At 34.7% G+C, this 12598-nt stretch overlaps 1 protein-coding gene across 5 annotated transcripts in view; it reads right to left on the minus strand.

Moving 5' to 3' along the window:
• The window catches only part of LOC105225679 (uncharacterized), a 49386-nt gene that overhangs the window by 16249 nt on the left and 20539 nt on the right, over nucleotides 1-12598 (minus strand). For 4 of the 5 annotated variants that reach the window (XM_049459855.1, XM_049459854.1, XM_049459852.1 and 1 more), the window contains one exon: nucleotides 2104-2166. The exons of the other annotated variant lie outside the window; for it this stretch is intronic. In XM_049459855.1, coding sequence (XP_049315812.1) covers nucleotides 2104-2166 — 63 coding nt within the window. The remainder of the gene's footprint in view (nucleotides 1-2103; nucleotides 2167-12598) is intronic. 5 annotated transcript variants of the gene reach the window in all.

A 12598-nucleotide genomic window follows, 5' to 3' on the forward strand; every position in this document is an offset into this window, starting at 1 on the left:
TAATTTTTTCAGAAACGCCAGCCAATACGGTATGTCTTATGACCATGAAACAGGTATTAGTACTTTGGTATATTTGGAAGAACAGTGTATTTGGAAACGCAGATATCAACTTTGACTTGACATTTTTGGGAGCACAACGTCCATTACAATTTTAAATAGTTATGTTAAGTAGAATTGAATTAATTTTTAAGTTCATTGTAAAATTAATAAATTTAGGTGTATTGACCGTTTTTCAAGTTGATTCATGCTCACAATTTTAAAGAATATTAAAAAAATTACTTTCTGTTTTCTGTTTTTTCTTTTCAGTAAATATGAATGCAGGGTTTATGCACAATTGTTAGAATTATAATATTATTTTAATCGTATTTAAATTTTTAAAAAATATTTCATCACAAAAAGTGTTCCAATTATTACATCAACAATTACTAAATTTTTAAAGCGCAACCAATCTTTGGACAACTGACTTTTGACAGTTTAACCTACAATAATACAAAATGGTCTGCGATCGTTTGGAAATATTCTTTGCAAATATGCTGTCGATTACCAACTGGCTATATGGACAGTGGGCATATTTGAATTCCAATGTCAACCATTTTATCAATGTGTCGTAAGTCGAAGTTCACTAATTTAATATATTAATATTGTGTAGGGAAGGAAATTACAGTTTTGAATTATAATTTGTAGTATAGTGTGTGTTATAGTCTTTTACAATTTTTAGTTTAAATACACTTTTTTGTGGGCTTGGCAGTGGCCGGTTACCGCCAATCTATAATGCCAATCAATTCTTCAAATTCAGAATGTGTGTAGTTTCATAAAAATAGAAAAATTATCAGCAACATCGCTGCATAACAGATAAAATGTTTGCTCATAATTGTGGAAATAGTTTTTAGTTTCTGATACTACCATCTACACCAAATCTATATTTTAATTAAAAATATAGAATTTTTGTAACTCTGCAGTAGCATTTCCTTCACAATACGCGTAGTGGGATTATAGTTGTAATTGAAGAGAGAAACCGTTGACAAAAACTTCAAATCCTTATGATATTGATTGCAAATATGTCAAAAACCATATATATAAAAAAACAGGAAGATTAGATTTATTGAACTATATAAGCACATAATGTCTTCATTTATATTCTTATCAAATGAAAAGATAAATTGAAAACGACTTCGTAATTATTTTTAAATACTTCATGGTATATATTATATAAATTTACCTCGTTTTCTTTTTTATTATACTTTAAAAGTAATAAAACATTACGTATAAAAATTGCATGAAACCCAGTGTTATTTGATTTTTCCTTGCTTAAAATATCACAACACAAATCCGATTACTATGTATCAAAATGAGGAACTTAGTTTTCACTTTTGCGTAAACAAAAAAAAATATTCAATAAAATGTTCCAGTTTATTAGCGTTCCATGGATCAACTACAAAATGGTATAACTACTATCAAACAACGCGTGCGCAACAAATGACTTACTGAATGCTTCTGGTTGTTAGTTCTCAGTGAGCTAAAAATTTTCACACTGTTTATTTATATAAAAATTCGCTGGCTTTGTATGTTTTAGAAGTAATATTAAGCATACTAAATACATAAACATTGTATATAATTACATTCACTATGAATTTGTTTATGCGCCACAATTGTAAAATAATTTGATGCCTAGTGTATCCCAATATGAGCTTATTTAATTAAATACTTATAATCAAATCTAAATTTGTGAAATAATAAGTAAATTTTAACGTTCTAAACTTAGCTATATATGAATATTAGTATAATTGACAATTAGATGAACTTTTCCATTTTTAAACTTCTTTACGAATTATTTGAACTGACGGCGCTGGAAGGCAATAAAATCTAATCTAACTCACTTTATATCATACAAACTGACTCACTTTATATCATACAAAGTAAATTTAAAAAAAAACAAATTTCTATGAATTCGTGTAATGAGAAAATGTTCGTCTATGAACTAAATAATTTTGTTTACATTACTTATATTAAAAGATTTTTTTTTTTCAATTTCAATTGTCGTTGTCGTTCTTTTCTAATTACACACTTTTTTTTATAAAGACACTATAAAACTAGAACACTTACTGATCTATGCCTTTGATGAGTTCTGAATGCTGAGCGCTGCCGAGTTAAAGACGCATGACGGACCTATTTAAGTAGCGTTTCCAAAAAGAGAATACATATTGACATTATACCAGAAACTTATATATATAAGAACGCATAAAGACTTTATAAAGGGAAAAATCTGTTAATAGTAGTTTCTACAACATAATTCGTAATTTTAGAAGTGTGTAGTAGCTACAAATAAAACTGGGAAAATTATATTATCTAATATTTGCAATCTGACCATAACTAAAAATTAAATTTTGTTTTTAAAAAAAAATGTATAATACTTATTTGTAAACAAAATTATATTATAATAAAAAAAGACAAAACTTAAGTAATTTCAAAAACTATTTATATGAGGGTTGCCGTTAGAAACGAAGTAAAGGGGTATTATAACAGAAAAGTTAGTTATAATTGTTTCGTATTAGTTTCATACAATATGTCATGAAAGAGCAATAAAAATACAGTCGCTTAGATAAACAAAAATTCCGAATTTAAAGGGGTTCGTTTAGAAATAATGTACTTCAAAATAATATATTACTGTCCCTCGTTTCAAACAGCACCTATGCCCTAAGTCTTTTATAAACATAAAATTTTATTTAAAGGGAATATGGTTTTGACATTTTTTCGATTTTTCTTATTTTAAATAAATGCATAACACATCAAGTCGACTGGAACAAAATTGACGAAATAACGAATATTTTTAATGCTGTATTAAGCACGTTTTACCTCAGAGGTAAACGGTTTTTCCCACAACTTACGCTTTCAAAGTCGATGCTCTCCTATCTTCAAAACTACTACACTGATCTTTTGAAATTTTTAATGCTACTTCTGTACATAATTTACAAGATAGCGATGGATAGCTATTTTAAAATTTGTTAATAATTGTTATTCTATAAAAACAAATTCGCCTATTTTTTCGCAAATCTCCGTTTTACCTTCAAACAAAAAACAATCGAAATCCGAAAAACCCGCTTAGTGTTACCTGACGGAAACTATTATCTAAAATAATTAAAAATCGTTGTTTTCCTAATCCAAATTATGAAGCGCATCGCAAATATTCTTTTTTCTTCTAAGGCAGGTTTGAATAATTGCTGTTATGCGGTGTTTTTATTTTCTGCAGCCTGTAGCTACAGAATAGATAGTTTTGTTTAGCTAACGGTTGCATGTAACACTTAAAACTAAGCGTTATGTATATAGGGTTATAAACATAGTACATATGTATTATAGAAATGATCAGAAGACGAGAAAAGTTGAAATATGGGTGACTGTCTGTCTGTCATCCGTCCGTGCAAACTGTAACTTGAGTAAAAATTGAGATATCTTTATGAAATTTGGTATGCGGGTTTCTTAGTACAAAACAAGAAAAAACGTTAACTTCGGTTGCACCGAAGCTAAATACCCTTCACAGGTGCATTTCTGTTGGTAACTATGTGTTCAGTTTGTATGGAAGCTATATGCTATAGTAATCCGATCTGACCAATTTCTTCGGAGATTACATTGTTGTCTTAAAAAATAAATGATACCAAATTTCGTGAATATATCTTGTCAAAGGTGAAAGCTTTCCATACAAGACTTGGATTCCGATCATTCAGTTTGTATGGCAGCTATATGCTATAGCAATCCGATCTGAACAATTTCTTCGGAGATTACATTGCTGCATTAGAAAATAATCTGTGCCAACTTTTGTGAAAATACATTGGGAAATATGAAAGTTTGCCATACAAGAACTTGATTCCGATCGTTCAGTTTGTATGGAAGCTATATGTTAGTTCCGACAAATGAGCAGCTTCTTGAAGAGAAAATGACGCTTGCAAAATTTCAAAACGATATCTTAAAAACTGAGGGACTAGTTCGTATATATACAGACAGACAGACGAACATGGCTAAATCGACTCAGCTCGACATACTGATTATTTATATATATACTTTATAAGGTCTCCGACCCTTCCTTCTGGGTGTTACAAACATCGTGACAAACTTAATATACCCTGTTCAGGGTATAAAAGTACGAGTTCACAGACGCCCATCTAACGGCCAACCGCTACGCTCACAAATCGTATTAACCGCACATTTAAAAAGTGTCATAACTAAGCACGAAAGTAAGATATAAAACTGTAACTTAGTTCAGTAGCAAGAGGGATCTGTGAGGAAAAAATTTTGAAAAAGTGGGTGTCGCCCCGCCCTCTAATAAAATTAATGTACATATCTCCTAACCTACTAAAGCTACAATAACCAAATTTGCTGAGCGCAAACATTATAAGAATTCCTACCGACAAGGAGAAAATTGATGAGATCGAAAGATAACCCAACTCACTCCCCATAAAGCGGTACGGTAACGGTATTCATATTCATATACAGATAGAAGAACCTTCTGACAATAGTATCTGCGTGTCGATGTCTGAATTTGGTAACCCCGCAAAACTAATACGGCTGTGTAAACTGACGTTGAGCAGCACCAAAAGCTCCGTCAGGATCGGGAAGGACCTCTCCGAGCCGTTCGATACCAAACGAGGTTTCGGACAAGACGACTCCCTATCGTGCGACTTTTTCAATCTGCTGCTGGAGAAAATAATTCGAGCTGCAGTACTTAATCGAGCAGGTACAATCTTTTATAAGAGTGTACAGCTGCTGGCGTATGCCGATGATATTGATATCATTGGCCTCAACACCCGCGCCGATAGTTCTGCTTTCTCCAGACTGAACAAGGAAGCAACGCAAATGGGTCTGGCAGTGAACGAGGGCAAGACGAAATATCTCCTGTTATCAGTCGTCGCACTCGCGACTTGGCTCTCACGTCACTGTTGACAGTCATAACTTTGAAGTTGTAGATAATTTCGTCTATTTAGGAACCAGCATTAACACCACCAACAATGTCCGCCTGGAAATCCAATGCAGGATTACTCTTGCCAACAGGTGCTACTTCGGACTGAGTAGGCAATTGAAAAGTAAAGTCCTCTCTCGACGAACAAAAGCCAAACTCTATAAGTTTCTGCTATATGGTGCAGAGGCTTGGACGATGACAACAACCGATGAGTCAACATTACGAGTTTTCGAGAGAAAGGTTCTGCGAAAGATTTATGGTCCTTTGCGCGTTGGCCACGGCGAATATCGCATTCGATGGAACGATGAGCTGTACGAGATATAGGACGACATTGACATAGTTCAGCGAATTAAAAGACAGCGGCTACGCTGGCTAGGTCATGTTGTACGGATGGATGAAAACACTCCAGCTCTGAAAGTATTCGACGCAGTACCCGTCGCGGGAAGCAGAGGAAGCGGAAGACCTCCACTCCGTTGGAAGGACCAAGTGGAGAAGGACCTGGCTTCGCTTGGAATATCCAATTGGCGCCACGTAGCGAAGAGAAGAAACGACTGGCGCGCTGTTGTTGACTCGGCTATAATCGCGTAAGCGGTGTCTACGCCAGTAAAGAAGAAGAGTATCTGCGTGTATCAACATGTTTAAATCGGATTAATACTTCCCTGAGTTCTCATATCTATATATATAAAAATTAATCCCTTTTTCCCTTGGTCACGGCATCACGCGTGAATGGCTGGACCGATTACACTAATTTTTTTTTTGTTGCATTTGTTATTATTAGAAGGTTCTTATGTAAGAAAAAATTACGAAAGTTGGCTCTATAATATAAAAATTAATCGCAAAATGTCTTGCTAAGCGCATAACTCAACAACGCCTGGACCAATTTGGCCAATTCCGTTTTTAAATGTTCTTTGAAGTTCAGAGATGGTTTTTACGGGAAGAAAAAATTGTATAATTGCCGGAAAACCCCTAAAAATAGCCCTTTTCTTTCATAAGGAAAGGTCGAAAAATTAGAAATTTCCAAAATGTGACTTTTTCCAATCAAATTTTTTGTTTTTCAATATTTTGATCTGTAAATTATTTGAATCGTTCAATTTCGGTCGCTTGCTTTTAATTGCGGCTACTTAAAAGAAAAATGATTGAAAATTATTCAGTGAAAACTTTATGTGTGTTTCAGACGAAGTGATCAATTACTGATTGAAATTTGTTACGAAGCCACGAAGAGGTCTCGCTAATATCGGTCGGCGTTCTTTTTGTCATCAACGTATGGCACACCAAGGCACTTGATCGAGTACTCCCAGGTTGCTATGACATACGTGTGGAATTTTGGATCGCGGTTAATCAACAAGCGATCGTCACGATGTCACAGCAAGACTTTTCCAGCAACAGCTTCGATGGACTTTACCTTGAAGCAACGCATATATGGTGCTGTTAGATGCTAGATGTACTCTGTTGATCAAATTGATGAAATAATTTCTGTTTCAGTTTGTATGTCTGACAATAAATGCACCAAATACTATCCACGTGCTTTTCCTTCGGAAACACAAACTAGAAATGATGGATATCCACTCTATCGGCGTCGCTCACCAGACGGCAATGGCAGAACATTCAGCATTCAATTTAGAAGAGTGAATGTCGAAGTTGACAACACATGGATCGTACTATATTCACCATTATTGTCTAATTCACATTCAAAACTCATATCAATGTTGAGTATAGCAGTTTGGTGTAATCGATAAAATACGTTTGCAATTACGTCACCAAAGGAAGCAACGTGGCGGTTATTGGTCTTGAACGATACGGTCGATACGTGAATTGCAATAAAGCGCTTTGTAGGATATTTACTTTTGCAATTCATGAACGTTTTCCGACCGTTTTACGTCTCGCAGCTCATTTGGAGAATGGCAAAAGGGTGTTTTTCAACCTAGAGAATACAGTACATCCAGCAGAAACACTTCCAACAACAAAATAGACATTGACGAGTTTTTTCTCAGCTTTCGTCAGTGATCCGTTTGCGGGAACATTGCTCTATTCGGAAATACCTTGATATTATGTATGGCATGCATCGTCGATGAAATAGTTCCGCAGAAAGCAAGGCAAACCAGTAGATGGACATGCAGGTGTGTTCTCAACTAATTCCCTAGGACGAATTTATACCTTCGTTTGCTATAAAATTTACGTGGTTCAATTTCATTTGAGTCGTTGCGTACTGTGAATGGTAGAGTGTGTGCAACTTTTTGAGAAGCATGCCAGCAATTACAATTGCTGGAACATGATAATCAATGGAATCAAATGATGGACGATTCGATAGCTCCTTCGCATGCCACTGAAGTTCGCACACTTTTTGCGATGACCATTTCGACATATCTGCCTTCAAATCCGCGTCAATTATGGAATACGAACAAAATTGCATTGCCGAAGACATTTTATATCGTATTCGATAAGAATTGGAAATAGGCAAATTTCGGTTCCAGTAATTTGATATCAGTTCCACCTGCCTTTTGTCAATTCACTTCAACGAAATGTTAACTCATCACGAATGTTTATGCCAACATTGGTCAAATTATCGTAACTACGATTGCATGAGTGCACGCCAGTTATATGTGGCGTGTTCCCGAGTTGGAAAACAATCTTCTCTGTACATTTACGCACCGGAATAGAAGCCAAAAAATGTTGTTTATCAAACTGCGTTACATTGAAAAAAATTTAGAAAATTGAAAGTAAATGATTTTTAACACAACGTAAATTCAACTTTCTTTTCATTTCAAAACACATAATTTCACGCAGTACAACGCATGCAGGTCAGCTTATACCTAATATAAAGATTTTCGAACTTGCAAGTGACTTTATGCCGGATATATCGGTCAATATTTGAGTTAACTTAAGGGGTTAGGGGTAGTTAGAATTTTTAAAAAATTATTTTTTTTTTTGCATTTTCGTTAAGTGTAATGTCTTAAAAATATTCTCTGAAAGTTGAGTTAACTTAAGGGGTTAGGGGTAGTCAGAATTTTCAAAAAATTATTTTTTGCATTTTCGTTAAGTGTTATGTCTTAAAAATATTCTCTGAAAATTTCACGTTGATCCGATAATTAGTTTTTGAGTTATTCTACAAATAACAAAGATAGCTCGGGCACTTCACAGCGCTAGTGTGAAACTTTAAACGCCTTTTTCTCAAAACTATTTTTTTTTGAATCGGTGACAACTGTAACTCGAAAACCGCTCAGATTTTACTGAAATTTTTATTTTTTTGGAAAATTTCGATTTTTTAAGCCCAATTAACTGCTAATTTTTTCGTAAAAATTTGGAAATAAATTTCCTGAGGCCGCCATTTTGTTAATTTTGAAAAAAAAAAAATCCTTCGATCAGGCCCGGGATTATCTATTTATAAAACGAATTATTTTTGTCCGATTGTTTTTAGATGAATCTCCAAGGACTTATGCTTGTCACCGCAAGTACCTTTTTTTGGAAAAGGGTCAACACAAACAACTATAACTTTGGAAATTAATTTTTTTTTTTTGAAATTTTCTTGACTTCAACACATCTTATAATAATGCCATATTACTACTTTTGCAAAATAACACAATTTAATAGCAAAAAAAAAAACACTGAAAACTCTAATTTTTTCGTGCCTCTGACTACCCCTAACCCCTTAATGACAATTACAGAACGTGTTTTACTCATAATAGTATAACTTTGTACCCGACTTAGATACAATTGGGCAAAAACTTGACCTGGCCCCATATACATATAACAATTGCCAGGATTTTCGAATGTTCAGCTGACTAATGATTGATGATTGTATGTGAGGTACCTTAATGAAAGCCTGGGAACATTTCTTTAGTATGTGGCATGATAATAGTTACTAGATATAGTCGGGTCGATACTACCCCAACTCCCATATACTACGTATAATGATTTTCGTTTTTCTGATAAATCTTATGCACAATTTGTCGGTCAGTGTAAGGGTTATATTGAGTATATGTATATATAAATTTGCTTAGATTTCGATCCTCTGGTTGACGTTTTACATCATAAGGTATTTTCCAGGCGTTGATTTTTGCAAGTTGCGAGAGTATAAAATGTTCGGTTGCACGCGAACGTCCCCTTTCTTATTTGTTTAATATTAATTTAGTAGAATTGTCTTCAAATGTCTTACTAAAATGTATGTATCATTGGTTTTTAAGAATTTTAACTGTTTAATAAAAAAGAAAGCATAAAAATACATACACTAAACACTATTGGAGGAATTAGGAGTTTGATAGATTAACTTCTATAATTCTCTCCAACTCGTCCCTGAATTAAAAACTCTTCTGTAAGAGAGCAATACTTTAGAAGTTGACCTTTAACAAAGCTTTTAACGAATGCATTGAGTGTTTTTTACTTTTCTCAAGTTGCTTAGTGAAAGATGGATACCTGAGTGGTCGGTAAATATTATTAATCTCTAGAGATAAATAATAATAAAAAAAAAAAATTGACCCATGAGATGTCTTCCACTTACATTTATTTCAATCATACAGATTGGCAACACCACTGAAATACTACAGAATTATATTCAATTCAATGCTGTAAAACTTGCTTAGTGGAATTGGTTGAAAAAGAAAGCGCAAACTAATTTTTGATTTAACTTAATAAAATCTTAAAATATAATCTTTCTACATGAAAAATATACTGAATATTCTCATATTGAAGAAAGAAATTTTTAGCACAATAATAATAAAAAGTTAAATTTGAAGCATCTCATACTTTCTACAAACACGGCGAATTGGCTGCAATTGATATTAGCCGCATGAATAAATTTGTGACAGGCCCTAGACGCTTTGTCCATACGCACCGGTCTTTTTGATCTATACAGTAAAGTGGAATTATTCGTGGTTTCACAAAAACATACTAGTTCCAGTTTACATAGCCTAAATTCATCATTTTATGGTTTGAGCAGGTGTTGTTGTTTTTATTACATATTTCTTTTGTTTTTTTTTGTTTTCAATTGGATTTGTTGGAAATATAAAGACTGAAACAACAGATTATATATTACATATACTTTTATATTCTACTCTCCATGTAAACATATGTATGTACATAGATGTGTACGCACCGTTTGAGTTGTCACGCGTAATCCACGCTTTGCTTTATACGTATTCGCTGCCTGTGCGCAGTATGCATTTCTTCTTTTTAGTTACCTTTGCTAAAGCAACATCCTTAATAGGTTATGGGCCCAGATAGCATCACGGTGCAATTGAATGAATTTGACTTTATAAAAAAGTAATTCTGGACTTTTGAATATGTCTTTACAAATTGAGACACTAAGTGAAGAAAATTACGATGTGTGGATGCAGACTGTTTTGAATTGAACATTAGACCTGTAGGACGTTGTGTGTGGTGATTTCATCAAGCCTGAATCAGAGACAGTTGACCAAACTCGATAGAAAGGCATTCGCTTGCATCATACTAAACCTGCAACCTTCTCAAAGGCTGCATATTAAACAGTGCTTAACCTCTTCAGATGCATAGAAGAATCTAAAAGAAGTTCACATGCCTGCCGGTCCAATCCATTAAGTACAGTTGCGCAGGAGAGCGATAATGCAATAATATACCACAACATATTAATTAGTTTGTGGAAATTACAAACAAATTGGCAGAGCTGGGCATAGCCTTAGGCGACCCTGTGAAGGTGATTATGTTGTTGTCTAGTCTGCCCAAGGTTTCAAGCATTTCGTTGTTGTAATGCAAACTCGCGACAAGTTGCCTCCATTTGACATTTTGAAATTAAAACTTGTAAGAGGCATAGGGTAAATGAAGAGCAGACGGAAAATGCCGAAAAAAGAGCGTTTGTAATACAGGAAAAAAAAAACAAGAGAAGGTACGATTCTGTTAACAGGAAACAAAGAAACGCGACAAAATCGCTACTTCGAAGAGTGAAACCGAGAATAGTGCAAGAGAAAAAACGTATTCTGTTTCGTGCTTAGGTCATCATTCGGGAGAAATTTCGTAAAGTGCACGGTATCTCGATAGTGGTGCTACATCCCATTTGTGCCGCAAGCGTTCATATTTTACTGGCTATAAGCAACATAAAGAGCAAGTATGGCAAAATGGCATGAGCATACTCGTATAATCAAACTAGTTGATATGTTGTATATTAGGTTGTCAAAAAAGTCTTGCGGTATTTTCGCTAGTTGGCGCTGAAAGCGCGTAGTTCTAGTTTTATTCGTCGCATCGGGTCATGCTATATCTCTTTGGAAAGCGCTAACACGTGTTTGATTAATTGTCGTTTCTTTTAAGTCGTTCGTGAGTTACAGCGTCGCAAACATGGAGCAAAATAAAGATAAAATACCGTATATTTTACAGTACTACTACGATTAAGACAAAAATGCATCTCAAGCCGCCTATAAAATTTGTGCAGTTTATGGACCCGATACAGTTTCCATTTCCACCGCACAAAGATGGTTTTAACGTCTTCGTTCTGGTGTAGAGGTGGTCGAAGATGCGTCACGCTCCGGAAGGCCTGTCGTCGAAAATTGCGATAAAATCGCTGATTTGGTCGAAAGAGACCGGCATAGTAGCAGCCGTAGCATCGGTCATGAGTCATCAAAAATTCATTTCAATTTAAATAAAAAAATCAATAAAAATACCGCAAGACTTTTTTGACAACCCAATATAAAGGAACTGCGGTGTAACTTCATGTCGGTGTCAAATGCAATAGAAAATAGACATAAAATGAACTTTAGAAAAACCAAAGTTCAAATGATTGAGAGTGTTGGCATAATTATACTCGAGGCAAAACGGCAAAATTTGTTCATATTTGAAAGTGATATTAACAAATGCTTTAACGTTTAGGTGTCTTCGTCGCATTTGTGGCACAGTAGATTCGGGCACATAAATTTCGGCAATCTTTATAACATGATTAAAGAAAAAATGGTAAACGGAATATAATCGTAAGTAAACGCTAACAATGTGTGTGAGACATGTGCAAAAAGAAAAAAAATTGTGTTAAGCAGCCAGGCAAGTGAAATCGTGTAGAAAAAATTCTGGACTTAGTGCACACTGACATTTGCGGTGTAATGAATTGAGAATCCATCGGCATTTTGTGACATTTACCGATGATCGATCTAGATACGTGTTCTTGTATTTTTTAAAATCGTGAGATGAAGTTTTGGAAAAATTTAAGGAATTCAAATCACAGGCATAAAGCCAAAGCGGTTAAAAAGTTCAAAGCGCTAAGAAGCGATAACGGTGGTGAATATTTAAGTGACGCATTTTAGCAGGTTTTTATCAACAGTGGTGTCAGCTGACAGTTCCGCACACCCCACAGCAGAATGATGTGGAGGAGCGCGCTAATAGAACATTGACAGAGATGACGTACTTGAGGAATCGTGCGGAGAGATCAACACTTCCTGGCATGACATCTTTGGAGGTGTGGTTAGGGAGAAGGCCATTTGTTGGACATCCAAAAATATTTGGTGGCAAATACATTGTTCTGGATAAAATACACAAAAAAAATTGTCTCCAAAGGGCAAAGAGCAAATCATGGTAGAATATTCAGAAACAGCAAAGGCATGCCGCCTATATAACCTTGATAGACAAAAAGTGATCGAGACCCTAATGGTAAATGACGGTCAGATTGTTGAACTCGAAAGGGACAATTCGGCAGCTATATGT

This window comes from Bactrocera dorsalis, chromosome 6 (genome assembly GCF_023373825.1).
Source record: "Bactrocera dorsalis isolate Fly_Bdor chromosome 6, ASM2337382v1, whole genome shotgun sequence".
In the NCBI taxonomy this organism is placed as follows: Eukaryota; Metazoa; Arthropoda; class Insecta; order Diptera; family Tephritidae; genus Bactrocera; species Bactrocera dorsalis.